The sequence below is a fragment of the Syzygium oleosum genome, unplaced genomic scaffold, assembly GCF_021117445.2.
Source record: "Syzygium oleosum isolate NSW1041296 unplaced genomic scaffold, Sole_v2.1 Sole_v2.15, whole genome shotgun sequence".
Lineage (NCBI taxonomy): Eukaryota > Viridiplantae > Streptophyta > Magnoliopsida > Myrtales > Myrtaceae > Syzygium > Syzygium oleosum.
Genome location: NW_026607499.1, coordinates 7,147,416 through 7,162,596, shown reverse-complemented (window position 1 = coordinate 7,162,596; position 15,181 = coordinate 7,147,416). Strand labels below are relative to the sequence as shown.

Below are 15,181 nucleotides of genomic sequence, written 5' to 3'. Positions count from 1 at the left end.
GTGGTGGGCATAACATGTACATTGCACTGGCAAACCTAGTTAATTATTGTGTTTAAGGCAAATTGTATGCATTTCGCATGTTGCTAAGAAATGGGTTTTGGCTTATTCAATAACTTAGGGACTAGAATTCAAGAATCTGATTGTTCTGCATTAACCAAAAAGAAAATCACCCAGTGCTCTGTCTGCTCCACTTTGTAGTAGGCTGGGCATCACGTGGCCCATCATCGGCGGCCCGATAAGCCCAATAGATACTCATGGATGGACAATCAGACCCATATAAATGCATGTGACTTCCTTTGCTCGTGGCCAATGTTGACTTACAACAATTCCTAGATATTCCATATTGCTCTCTCTAATATGATGTTGAACATTTTTTTCTTTTTTTTTTTTGATAACCGAGGTGTCCGCGCGGCCAGCGAGCTAGGGTTCAAACCAGCGGTGATGCCCGACTAGTCCTCGAGGGGGGCTAGCGCAGCATCCCACTGCCACGACCCCCCACTTAAATCACCGATGGGCAAGTTTGAACCCAGGACCTCTCATGAAAGGAACTGAGCGTAAACCAACGCGGCCACCGATGGGTGGGTATGTTGAACATTCTTTTTAATGTCATTCTTTTCAAGATGACTTGAGTTTGGGAGGTGATATGAGTTATAGGGTTAGAAGATAAACAGTCTTTTAATCTGCATGGAATGGTCTTATGTTTTGCTCATCATTCATACATAAAATTTTTTTTTTTTTTGGGTCGAATATACATCAAGTTCAATCGCAAGCTAATTAGCGTTCAACAAAGTATTATGACAATTCGAGGTAATGACAGATAGTTGATGAATAAGACAGTCCAATATCATAATATGACTCTAGAACATCCCTTCCTACCAAAGCTAATTCCCAATTTGTACTCCAAAACAAAAGGAACAAGCTAAGCTGCGACACCGAGACTTCTATTTACAATTTGGCACAACTAACAGAGATCATCTACCGAACAAGATCACTCCTCAATCACAGATTCACCCGAAAAAAGAATTGCAAATACTCTTCCTTTCAATTAGCAAGAATTTCCCAAATCAACTCCGCATCGAAGGACGGCATCATCTCGAGCGAATAGCCTTCGCCCTCCAATTCCGGCCCCGTCGAACCGGCTGAGATGGACGAATTAGAATTAACAAGCCTCCACATGTCCTCTTCTTCAGAGCAACTCGGGGACAGCATTACTTCACTTCCCAGTGAAGATGACGATGACGACGAACATGACGTGGCCTGCATTGCCGACCCCTCGCCCTTCCTCGCGCTCCGCCTCGCTCTCTCCTTCCTTGCCTTCTCGCATATCGCGTGGATCTTTGCGTCCACGGAGCTCCTCACGGCGTTCAGCCTTTTGCTGTCAGCGAGCCCTGAGTCCTTCAAGTCCTTCAGTTCGGGGAAATTCAGTCGTGCGTACTCGCCCCTCAACTTGTACGCGGCCCGGTCATACGCGTAGGCAGCGGACTCGGCCGAATCGTAGGTTCCTAGCCACACTCTAGTCCTGTTCTGGGGCAATCTGATCTCTGCCACCCATTTCCCCCAGTGCCTCTGCCTCACTCCTCTGTAAAGCTTCTTCTTCGACGGAACAAGGCACGTGCTCGTGTTGTCGCGGCACTGAAAAGCTGGTTCCAAAGCGGTGTGAGTCAGAGACGTGTTTGACTTGTTCCGATCACAAAACTTTTGCAGAAGATCTCTGTGGAGCAGATAGATTGAAGAGCCTAATGTTTCCAGAACTGGGGTGTTATCAGTGGTTGGATTTGTTCGGTTTGAGTTCGAGAAGATCAAGTCGAGAGTGTTGGAGCCGAAACCTTTCAGAATGAGCTCCGAGAGTGAGGAGGGAATGTTTCCACTGTCGTTGTGGTTGGTGCAAGTGACTGGCCGAAGATTCTGAAGGATAGTTTCCATTTGCGAAACAGAGTTCTGCTGAAACCCTCAATTAATGGAAAAACAGAGGAATTACAGGGTACAGGATTACCAAAGAAAATTAATCCTGTTTTCCTCAGGAAATACGAGTGAGAACGAAGAAATCGAGTGCGAAAAAGACAAGATTTCCAGCTGAAAAAGGCTGATTTCTCAGATTGTAGAAAAACTCAGAAAACGAAGTGCATAAAAAACAGAGGATTCACAGCAGACTTAGAGCTGAAGAATGCTTTGAACAGAGAACAGATCACCCAGTTGAAGAATCAGGAGAAGACCAAGATGAAGAAGAAGAGATTGAATTGCAAAATTTGAGGAGAAGACTGAGACTGATATTGTGTTCCCCAAGTTTGACATTTGGAGTGTATTTATAGCTGCAGGTAAGGGGAAGTCGTCGCAATACTCAGCCAGAGGATTTCACCACAAGATGGCGATTGTACCCTCAAAAGAAAGCCTTCTTGGGATGGAGTCATGATGGAATTAGGGGATGTTGGGGAGGGTGTGGAGGTAACTGCGTGACAGCTGCACAGCTCAAAAGCATTGGTCGTCCCTCGTCAGTTTGACTACGCGAAGTCGCCACGGGGCCAGACTCGGGCCACTGGAAGAAAAAGCTACTTTTTGAATTAAGTGCAGTGGATCGAGTCAGCTCCTCCTGTTTTCTCCCAATCGTGTCGTCTCATCTCGTGCACGATAAACTTTTGTTCTAAGTCTCTTCTATTCTCCCGACGTTAGGCACGGCCTCGAGCTATCCTCGTATCTGTATTTTTGCTCAATGATGTAAATTACGTGTTAAAACATGGCATGAGGGTTAACCCAATTGTTGAATGTCTATTGATTGATGCGGTTCAATTCAATTCGAGAACATAAGGAAAAAGGCGCAAAAAAAAAATGCAATCAAATCGGTTAGATTGTAAAAGATTACTTCATATTTGCAGCCCAAACTCTATATAATATAGTGCCGGTGAATGAAGATTTTATCGAATCCTTGGAGTTGGCTTATTGGTTAATGAACGGATATACGTATGGTGATGGAAGGCACCGGAAGCCGTGCCCGATCAACTTTCAAACAATTCTTCATCATCTATTTTCAACACCTAAGGTTATCTATAATCAAAACTCATTGCTTAAATTATGAATGATTGTTTTTTTAAGTTTAAAGATTGTTTTTTTAAGTTTAAAGCTCCGTATTTAGCATTAATAGGAAGTAGAGACCAAGGCTTCGGCGAAGTTTCTACAAGTTAATGCCCGTCATAGCAAGTGATAATTGATTTAAAAAGGAACTATAGCACATCTTGATTCTTGATTTGATTGCTCATGAAAAAATATTGTCAAGGCTACATTCTTTTCCTAAGAGTTCGAGAAAATTTCATCCAGCCGTGCATTTGATGGATAGGCTAGAAGTTATGGACACTGCCTACGCTTATTTTGTTTTCCCTAAAAACAAATGTGGTAATATCTATGTATATAATACATTAATTAGAAGGTCGATTGGTCCAATCGAGAATGAACGAAAACATGACTCATATTAACAACACGGATGTATATACTAGTGTTAATGCATGTCTATGCACTCCCGCGTGTGTGCAAGAGGAAAAGTTGCTAGTTGGAGAGAGAGAGAGAGAGAGAGAGAGAGAGAGAGAGAGAGAGAGAGAGTTACATGATTAATCACATTACTGACTTCCATGGTCTTGTTTTGTTTACTTTCTAAACAGGGCTTAAGGCTGTATTTGTACAGGCACCCATGAAAGAAAATATAGACAACAAAATGGACAAGTGTATTAAAAGTCTTAAAATTTATCACGAAAGTGTAATAAAGTTTTAAAACTTGTCAAATTGATCTAATCAAGTCATTTTGTTGATTGCACTTTTAGAGAGTTTTAGGACTCAATTATACTTTCATAACAAGTTTTAGGACTTGTTTGGACTTTTTGAAAGTTGTAGGACTTGATTGCACTTTCATAATAAGTTTTAGGACTTGATCGCACTATTGAAAAGTTTTAAAACTCGATTGCACCTTCGTGACAAGTTTTAGAACTTCCAATATACTTATTCCCAAAACCAAACATGTCACGGTTTCCAAAAAGAGGTCCAGGATCGCTCCTACACGCGGCCAATTCTCAATCCTTTCCCGGTACTGTTTCAATGGGAATGAGAGAATTAGACGCCAAAAGCAATCCAATCGACCACTGATTGAATCATCGATTCGCATTCTTTGACCTCTTCAATTCGAAATAAATGGTCACAAAGGGGCGCCATCACAGATGTCAACCGATAAAGCGGGAGCCTTTCGAGGTCGGTGATGATGCCAAATGCATTAAAGATGGAAAGGGGGTAGTAGAGTTTCTTCTTTTAGACTTTCGAAAGGGGAAGCTCGTGAAAGGACCCACGCCTTCATCTTCCAAAGATGGCCTGAAAATGGACTCTTTCTCCATGTGAACCGACCCACCCACCATCCCGGCCATAAGTCAAATGCCGTCATTCCGATGTTATCCTTGACTCGAATCTCCCTTGCCGGTAAATAAGACTAGGAGGTGACAATGAATCATCCCCTTCCCATTTACGTTACAAACCGTCCAATTTAACATCGCAACCCTCAGTCGCCTGTCTCCATATCCACTGAAAATTATCAAGAGGAAGGGAGTTTCAGACTCCAAGATGAAGGACGAAACTCAGAATGATACTACACATACGAAAAAGGCAGATACGTAACTTGATTTGGTTAAATGATTTGATAGACGTTCCCCCAATATTAGCACAAATTATCTCGTAGAAGTGATTGGTTCCAGGATGTATAGGTTTTAAATTTCGAACTTGAAACCTACCATGTTAGAATCGACTCCAGTTTTTGGAACCTGGGAATAACATATTCTTTTGCTCCGATTTCAGGATCTACTAGAGAACTTGTTTTTCTTTTATTTCTTTTTTGGTTTCATTTTTTACAACAAAATAATATGAGTAACAAAGTGGTTCAAAGTAAAAGATGAATGAGAGCGAGTGAGCGAGCGAGCAAAGGTAAATCAAGAAGGAGCGAGGGTGAGCTGCGAACGAGCGAGGAGGAAGGTGAGTCGTGGGTGTGAGAGAGAGAGAGAGAGAAAGAGTCGCGAAATGGCTTAGTAAGATTGGAGAGAAAAATAAGGATTTTTACGCCTTATAAAACCGGTTCCAAATTTAGTTCGGTTCCCTGGTGATTCTTCACTCGGAACCAAGAACCGAACCAGTTCCCACTGGTTCCAAAATTTTGGAACCTGAAACCGGACCGGTTCTCAGGGCAGTCCGATCCGATTTTCGGATAGAACCGATCCGGTTGCACATCCATATTATCTCGTTCTATAACAGCTTGAAATTGGATTAGAATCGGTCAATTAGTGAATAGGGATAATGACACAAACAGTCCCTAAACTTTGACTCAATGTGCAATTTGGTCCCTGAACTTTTAATTTGTTCAATGTAGTCCCTGAACTTTAACATAATATTCAATTTGATCCCTGAACTTTTAATTTGTTCAATGTGGTCCCTGAATTTTTAATATGTGTTCAATTTAGTCCCTGAACTATATGAAAATGTTCAATATAGTCCCTACACTTGAATTAATGGAAGGACTACATTGAACATTTTCAAATAGTTTAGAGACTAAATTGAACACATATTAAAAGTTCAGGGACCACATCAACAAATTAAAAGTTCATGTACCAAATCAACATTGCGCTAAAGCTCGCGACTACATCAACAAATTAAAAGTCGCGATCAAATCGCACATCGAACCAAAGCTCGCGAATCAAGCTTTGCCATTTTCCCTAGTGAATACGGATCTTGCAGCAAGATTTGCTCAGGAAACCGAAGACCTCTCGAGATAAAGAGATGGGGGTTGAAGGGCATCGAGGTAAACTTACGTAATCAATGAAAACGCAAGACATCTTTGCCAGATTGTCGAAGAAAAAAGTAAGAATGAGGTACAGAGGGAGGGAGGGGGACTCCCAAGAGACGGGAACACGCAAAAAGTGAAGTTTTGTCGGCACTTGGGACTCGGTCCAAACACAGGTTGTCCCAGGCGCCACCGACTTTCCAACTGGCCCTCTCTCTCTCTCTCCCTCTCTCTCCTTCCCGTGTCGCGAGTCTCGCCGACCAGCTCTTCGAAATATCGCGAGTCCCTCTCTCATCGGTTACGTCACCGTGAAAAGCTGTTGCGTCACGGTGACGCAAGAGCCCAGCGACACGGGCCAGCCAGAGAGAGCGACCGAGCGAGCCCATGTTTTCATAGGAGCTTTTAATCAGTCCCAACCCAACCCTAAAAAAGCCCCTAGCATTAGCATATAGAGGAATTCTCATTTCAAGGAGTAGAAAATTTTTTTTTTAGCACGTACCAATTTTGGGTTGATGAAAACGAAATGCCTTGACATTTTATACTCGACAGATCGAATAGATGGATGCGCGACCGTTGTACTCTTCAGAACACCTAAAAGTCTGTCCGTTCTTTTCGATGTTGATCTAGTCGGTCTCGGTTTTTGTCCGGCGTATGGGAGTTATGGTAAGAACAACCGGCAGCTTCAATGGTGAAAAGATGTGCCGGGAAACTTTTATATTATGTGTGGGTGAATAATCCACGCCCGCAGCACCTCCAAAGTTACGGCAAGTTTTAAGATGCCGTCTCATCGAATTTGAAGGTTTTCTATTCATATGTTACCAAGCATACAATTTATACGTTACAACCGTATTACAAATACTGATACACCAAACGGGTTTTATTGTTGTTCACTTTTAAAAGGATGAGAATACGCTCGAGTGGTTGTACTCATTGCTTCAGAGTTGATGTGTAGCTTAATCGTGAGGATGCTCAAGTGATGGGCGTGTTCACCTACCTCGCTTAAGGCTTGAGTTCAAATCACACCATTTACATACTTTCTTGAGACCATTTTTGAGAGCACAAACCCGTGTCTCTGCGATGAATACCCAGTGTGCATGGGGGAGGACTGTTGCACCGAATGGAGATTACACGCAAGCTCTATTTTAATAAGGAGATTAGATTCAATAATTATAACAGGTGACACAAAACCTGTTGCTCTCTAGTTAATTATATCTTTCAATGACAATCCGCACAGCGCGTAGAAGTGTCTAATTTAATCCGAAACAACAGGAAAAAGGTGATGGATCTAAATCCTAAACTATATGTCCATCCAAGTTGTGGATTTTAAACTCTCATATCTCGAACAAAAAGCAAACTCACATCTCTGCTAGACAGATGCACTGGCCGAGTGCCCTTGTATCTGCTCCCTGGACCAGACCAGGAAGCACCTTAACTTCAAGTGGGCTTTAATCCTATGGGTTAATACCACGAAAAACCCTAAACTGGTACACTTGTGACACATTTACCCCAAACTATTTTTTTGACCATAAAAACCCCAAACCCAGTACACCTATGACAATTTTACCTCGAACTATTTTTTGACCATAAAAAACCCCAAACTGGTACATCTGTGATAATTTTACCTTGAACTGACCACAAAAAACCCCAAACTGATACATATGTGACAATTTTACCCTAAATTAAAATTTTAATATTATTTTTTTATTTTTTTCGAATTTTTATTTATTTATTTATTTTTTTCCTTTTATTTTTTCCTTTATCTTCAACCTCGGCCGGTCGGCCGGTCCGCGAGCGACCGGCGAGGCTCCAGGGCAGGCGAGGCAGCGCCCTCGCCGGCGTCGGGCGAGGGCCGCCCGCCGCGCCTGGCAGGCGACCCTCGCCCGGCTCGGAGGTGAGCGACCCTCGCTGCGTCGGCGAGCGAGGCCGCCCTCGCCGGCTTCGGGCGAGGCAGCCCTCGCCTAGGCGGGCGAGGAAGGCCCTCGCCTAAGTCGGGCGAGGGCCGCCCTCGCTAGATCCGGCGAGGGTCGCCCTTGCCGAGTCGAGCAAGGGCGGCCTTCTCCAGCGGCTGCCGAGGGCGGCCCTCGCCGGCTTCCGCGGTCCGGCGACCGACCAGAGGTTGAAGTGAAGAAAAAAAAAGAAAAGAAAAAAGAAAAAATTCAAAAAAATTCAAAAAAATAAAAAAAAAATAATATTAAAAATTAGTTGGGGTAAAATTGTCACATGTGTACCAGTTTGGGGTTTTTTGTGGTATGTTCGGGGTAAATTTGTCACAGGTGTACCAGTTTGGGGTTTTTTATGGTCAAAAAAATAGTTTGGGGTAAATGTGTCACAAATGTACCAGTTTAGGGTTTTTCGTGGTATTAACCCTAATCCTATTTGGCATAGTTCATATCACCCTACGAACAAAAACCATGACTTAACACAAAATGAACGACGACGACATTCATATCATGCACAAATGCCCGTCTCCTATTCGATGATTGGAATCTTAGATCCAAGTTTGAGATAGCAAAATTCCGTAACCACATAGTTTATCGATTCAACATTGACGTGTCCATGTCGGCTTATGCTGAACATGGGTTTTTTCCTAAGTTGTGTCACCGACCTCACCACTTTTGGACACTCCAAATTCCAGATCTTGCCCACCTTGGCCGGTTTTCCGTGTCTTTTCCCGTATCGGCTAACTTAGCTCGCATGTTACTTCAATTTTAGTCCTTAACTTTTTCCATTCGATTCCTGCAGGAGATTTGGCTGCACAAACACCAACAGCTCCCTACCATGCTTCCATTCCAAACCTCCAACTTGTCCATCCTTCTCATGATCTCATCAAGCGGAGAAATATGTTTACACATAGGCACACGTACGCAAAAAGTTGTACAAGTGAGTGCACTGTCTATTGGCGTCGCTAGGAGGTGTACAGCGTCTGCCGATGACCAACTAGTCCCACGGGATAGAGCTATCTCCCCACTCTCTAAACTATTAAGATAAACACGATGGTATCAACGACACTCGATGAGAAACCAAGGAACACCTAATGATAGTGCAAGGAATCGGAATTGGATATGGAATCGAATCGCTACGGTGTCGCGTCAAAGTAAGTATGAGCCAATTATTCTACAGGTCAGAACGGTTAATTAAGGCGAATGGGTAACTTTCACGTTTTGATATGGTCAGGGGAGAGAAAACAATTAACGAACGCATCGTTGTCCAAATGGAGCCAACACGAGGGAGCATGTGAGACGTAGCAAAGCACCACATGGAACGAAACGAAGCCAACAGGCCCACACCGGCACACAGCAGCACATGCCGTTTTCGTCCCTTTGTGCGTACCGTCGGCAATGGGGAAGATGATCGGATGCAATGCGTGTGATAGGGAGTGCCACGTTGTGGGTCTCGCTCCGATTCTTCATCAAGTCAATTCTTTATTTTCTTTACCCACATGATCCAAGATGATCGTTAGCCCATAAATCGATTTCAAATCCTCGTGATCGGCGACCATGATCGGCGACCCTGGTCTATTGCGAACATGGTCCGACGAACTAAGTGTTGGCCACGGTTAAGATTCATTGCTCTTGGTTTGGCTATTCGGAAAGCCGGCGATGCGGTAACGATGGTAGGAAATCATCTAACAATGACAAGAATAAGATCTCACGTCGAGAGAAAAATGGGGCAATCCAAGGATCCTATCGCACCCTCCATCGATACGAGGGCAAGTCAGATTTTAGATGGAGGGTCTCGTTATCTTCGCGAGACTTCGTTGCCCTTTGTCGATTTGGGGGCAACTTTTATAAATGCTCAACATTTGTGAATAATTTTCATTGCTATATATTTATAGATTGTACACGTTTAAAAAAAGAAGAAAAAAATACAATCTTTGGCAAAGCAAAAATGAAGGAATGCCAACTCATTTATAGTTGGTAAGCTAATTTGAAATTCAAAATGATATAAAAAGATTTCATATCTTAACTCGCCCCCACAAGATGGACGTTCCATCGGAAACGCCCATATTGTCTCGTAATTGTATTGTCCGCAGCCTTGATAACGGTTTTGTGAGAATGTCGGCAAGTTGATCATAGGTGGAAATATGGGAGACTCGCATTTTGCCGGCTTTAACAAGTTCCCGAACGAAATGGTAATCTATCTCAATGTGTTTCATTCGGGAATGGAAGACGGGATTTGCACAAACATAAGTAGCGCCTATATTGTCGCAATACAAGCTTGGTGTCGTGTCCATGTGAATGCCAAGTTCTTGAAGCAAAGATTTTACCCAAATGAGTTCTGCCGAGGCCGTGGCAATGGCTTGGTATTCTGCTTCGGTAGATGATCATGCAACCGATCGTTGCTTCTGAGAACTCCAGGAGATAGGATTGGCCCCAATATAAATGACAAAACACGAAGTAGATGTGCGATCATCAATGTTTCCTGCCCAATCTGCATCGGTGTAGGCATGACGCACAGGTTTTGTGTCGCATCTCAAGTGCAACCCATGGAATAATGTTCCCTTAAGATAGCGTAAGAGTCGTGATGTCGAAGCGCGAAAGAAATTAGGCTAAACAGAAGAATCGAAAGATAACGAGGAACAAATTGTTCTCTCAATTGATTAACAATCAAAATATCCAAAGTCTGATCAAACGAAACCCTAAAACAAGCTTATATATCTCCAAACCTAACCCTACTAGGATTAATAAACATCAAAATGCAAAATTACGAAACCGCCCTTTACTAAATTAACCCATAAAAAATACTAAAATAATAGAAAAACCTATCTAAACGACCCTGAATCGTGAAAATCCATCGTTAGTCACAGCCAATGGCAGTGAGTATTGATCAGCACGCCGTTTCGCTTCAGCCGACCAAATTTGAGCTCAATCCGAGATCGTTGACTTCAAGCCCGTCGGTTCGTCTAGTAGCATAACGGGTCCCACCGGTCCCCTAGGTGCATCAAGTCGTTTTGCGGCTATCCAGTGGGTTGTGGTCGACTTATGCATGAATTGAGATAGCTTGTTTATCGCAAAACCAAGATCCAAGCGAGTAATGTTGAAGTATTGAAGTGCGCCAATGAGGCTTCGAAATTCTGTAGCATCAGCTGGTGGTTCTTTGTCATGGACTGAAAGAGACTGACCCGTGGCTAATGGTGTCCCGACCTATTTTGCGTCTCCCATTTTGAAGCGTTCAAGTAGCTCTCTTATGTATTTATGTTGAGAAAGAAGTAAGCCGATCTTCGTAGGAATGACTTCAATTCCCAAAAAGAAATTTAGGGCGCGCATGGTAACATTTCTATTTCTCTATTTTTCTATTTTTCTGTTCCTGGGAACAGGTTTGGAACAGAAATCCGTTTGGTAACGCAATTTCATTTTTCTATTTTTGGAACAAATTTCTATTCCAGAAATAGGTTTGGAACAGAAATTAGAAGTAAAAAAAATTTACTTTTCTATTTCTGGAACATAAATGAGAAATAAAAACTCTTCTTATCGCTCGCTCTCGTCATTAGCCGGCCACCCCCTTGCCGCTCGCTATTTCTATCGGCCGCCTCTCGCCACCATCGGCCACCGGCAAGGCCGCCGACCGCCGTCGGCCACCTATCGCTGGCGTCCTTCGCCAACTGCCTCCTCCCACCGCCATCTTTCGCCGCCGCCCAATGCCGGCCGCAACCCGCTCACCGCCGCCTCCCGCGTCCTTTGCTGCCACCTGCAAGCCGGCTCCCACCGCCGACCGCCCCCCGGCCGCCGTCCACCATCGGCCGCCTCTTTCCGCCGACCACCGTCCTCCGCCGCCCAACGCCGGCCGCCATCCGCCACCGTCCTCCATTGCCTGTTGCCGTGCTCCACCGCCCAACGCCGACCGCCACCCGGTGCCGGCCACCTCCCGACGCCCCCTAGGGGGCCGGCGGCCACCCATCACCGACCGCTATCCTCCGCCGCCAGTCGTCGTGCACAATCGCCCGATGCCAGTCGCCGTCCGTCGCCAGTCGCCGCCACCGTTATCCGTCGCCGGCCGCCGTGCTCCACCACTCGACGCCAGCCACCGCCCGGCGACGATTGCCTCCCGCTGTTGGCCGCCATCATCCACCGCTGCCTGCCGGCCACCTCCCGTCGCCGGCCACCGTCCTCCGGCACTCGCCGCCCTCAGTCGGGCGCCCGGAAGGGGAATTTTTGTGTTGTTATCAAACAAATTTTTATTTCAGAAACAGAAATTTTGTGTCGTTATCAAACACGCATTTTTGCTCAGAAATTCGTCCACGGAATAGAAATAGAAAAATCTATTTCTGGAACAGAAATGTTACCATGCGTGCCCTTAATGGCCCCAAGTCTTTAATTGAGAACTGATTAGAGAGCGGTGATGAAATCCGAAATAAATTTCTGGTCACTTCCTTTGATAATGAGGTCATCTACGTACACTAGAAAATAGGCTTGAATGCCATCATGAGAGTAAATGAAACGGTAAACTGTCATTCTTTGAATTTATAAATGAATTTGCAAGAAGGAATGAACTTAGCTCATTATACCAAGCCCGCGGAGCCTGCTTTAACCCGTATATGGCTTTATGAAGTTTGCAAATGTGTGTTGGTTTTTCTGGGTCTTTAAAACCGGGCGGTTGCGGCATGTAGACCTCATCCTGGAGAGTTCCTTGGAGGAAGGCATTGTTGACGTCCATTTGTCTCAATGTCCATCCACGCATTTGAGCCAATGATAAGACTACCCGAATGGTATTTGGTTTGATGGCCGGGTTAAATGTATCGGTGTAATCAAGGCTCGGTTGTTGGTGAAAACCTTTCGTCACAAGACGTGCGTTGTACCTCTCAATACTACCGTCCGCACGTCTTTTTATCCGATAAACCCATTTGCAACCTACAACATTCAAAGATAGATCAAAAGGTATTAGTTCCCAAGTCCCGTTATGAATAAGGGCATTGATCTCAACCGACATTGCTTCACGCCATTGAGGATCGCACATAGCTTGTGTAATTCCCGTTGGTTCTATAGTCGGTGGAAGTGGATGTTTGATGGTAATGTGGTTGATTTGTTTGGGCTTGAAAAATATTATTTTGGGATCTAGTGGTCATTTTGTGAGTTCGTGTAGGTGGATTTATGGGTTTTGATGTTTGGTCATTGTCGATAGTGGCAAGTTGGGTTTCGGGTGAGTTGGAAGAAGTAAAATTTTGGGTGTTTGTTGCATGTTGATTTGGGGCAATAGATGCTGATGCATGGGGTAGGTTTCCAAGATGTGGCATTTGTTGGGATTGATCTGAAGTTTGGGAAGTCGACGGAGATGTAGCACGAGCTGGAATGCTGCTCTGAGGGGGCGCTTGTGCAGGTGGTCCGATTTTTGGCAGTAAGACCGGGAGAGAAATAGTAGGTGGAAGAGGTGAACTTGGAGAGGATGACAAGACATTCTTAGAATTGAGAAGTATTTGGTATGGGAATATGTTTTCTTCGAATACAACATGACGTGAGATATAGAGACGATTATTTTGTGGATCAAAACATTTATACGCACTTTGTGACAACGAATACCCTAAGAATATACATTGTCGAGAACGGGGCATAAGTTTATTTGTGTTGTATGGACGTAACTACGGATAGCATAAACAACCAAATGTGCGAAGTTTTTTATAATTGGGAGCCATTTGGAATGGTGTTTGAAATGGTGAGTGCATATCTAGAACGGGTGTTGGCAAACGATTAATTACGAATGTAGCAGTTTGAAATGCATATGACCAAAAAGAGGTGGTAGGTTTGCTTTGTGTAATAGGGCGAGTCCGATTTCAACTATGTGTCGGTGTTTTCTTTTTGTGGTTCCATTGTGTTCCGGTGTGTGTGGCAGTGTGGTTAGATGGGAAATTCCATGTTTTACAAGAAAAGGTTTTAGGTTTTGAAATTCTCCACCACCATCCAAGAATAAGTTTCGAATGGAGACAAAAAATTGTTTTTCAACCAAGCTTTTGAACTGTTCAAAAATTTGGGTAACATTCGATTTTTTTCTTATAGGATAAAGCCAAGTGTATTTTGTATGGTGGTCAACAAATATAAGATAATAACAGAAACCATCAATTGAAGCAGTTGACATGGGACCCCAAATAAACGGAAAATGACTCACAAGAGTCGATACTCCAAACGGAAGTTTGTGACTCTTATTGCACTGACAAGCATCACATGATAACTTAGAATTGATGATTGACTCAAAAGACGAACGAGTTGGAAAATTATTAAGAACATGACTTAGAATACGAAATGAAGGGTGACCTAGTCTATTGTGCCAAACTATTGGTTTTGTCTGCTCACTAACAAAAGACGTGACTTTTGGATGTGTGTTTGTGAGAGGCATCTGATACACACCATTGCTAAGCCCTCCTCGAAGCAGCGTCGCCCCCGTGCTAAGGTCCTTCACCAAAATATAATTGGAAAAAAATCGATAGATGAGTGGTTATTGCGGCAAAATTGTGAGACAGAAATTAGATCTTTTGCACTATGAGGTGCACATAAAACATTGGACAATTTAAAAGTTTGGTTCGGGTAGGATAAACTAGTAGAACCAACGTGACTAATACACAAACCTGTGCCATCACCAATGACGATCTCGTCGGGGCCTTCGTACTCTGAGTGAGTGGTGAGATTGTTGAGGTTGCTTATGACGTGATGTGATGCTCTTGAGTCTAGTAACCAATCGTTTTCTTGACGTGGATCTGTTGTAACATGAGCAGTAGGCTCACGGAGACTGTTTCGGATTCGAAAACAAGATTTGGCCGAGTGTCCATATTGGTCGCAAAACTGACATGTCGGACGAGGCTCTCTGCTGTCCCGATCAGAATACCTTCTATGAGAGGATTCACGATGCTGGTTAGATCGGGAATAATTTTGATGATGGTTGCTGCGATTGTTGGGCCAGCGGGAGTTGCTTCCTTTACCACGGGTTCTATTGCTATAGTGTGTCGTGACTGGTGCTGCGTCAAGTTTGATTTCTTCTAATTTCAGTTGGGTTTCATAGGCCACTAACTTGTCATGCATTTCCTCAAAGCTGATTATGTTTTCGCGAGTCTTAATCGCTGCTATGATTTCTTTGTATTCGGTTCCAAGTCCCCGAAGTGCATGAATGACCAAATCATCATCGGAGAGAAGAGTGTCAATGATTGCTAATTCATCCGCAAGGGCTTTAAGTTCCTGCAAAAAATCTGAAATAGAACACGAATTTCGGCGAGCGGTAGAGAGCTGATCTTTGAGATGCATAACTCTTGAGCGAGATTTATTTGCATATAAATTCATGAGTTTTGTCCGGGCAACGTGTGACGAATTGCAAGAGGCAATGAGAGGAATCACGGCTTCTGATACGGATGCAAGAATTGCATGAAGCAAGAGCTGATCCTAGTGAATCCAGGTTGTTGCGGCT

The 15,181-nt window shown here is 43.9% G+C and overlaps 1 protein-coding gene across 1 annotated transcript; it reads right to left on the bottom strand.

Annotated features, from left to right (window-relative positions):
- Positions 1 to 821: 821 nt before the first annotated feature.
- LOC115675395 (ethylene-responsive transcription factor ERF061) lies at positions 822 to 2,396 on the bottom strand. The gene has a single exon (XM_030598021.2). It carries the CDS (start codon positions 1,921 to 1,923, stop codon positions 1,042 to 1,044), a length of 882 nt encoding a protein of 293 aa, XP_030453881.1. The 5' UTR covers positions 1,924 to 2,396; the 3' UTR covers positions 822 to 1,041.
- Positions 2,397 to 15,181: the final 12,785 nt, after the last annotated feature.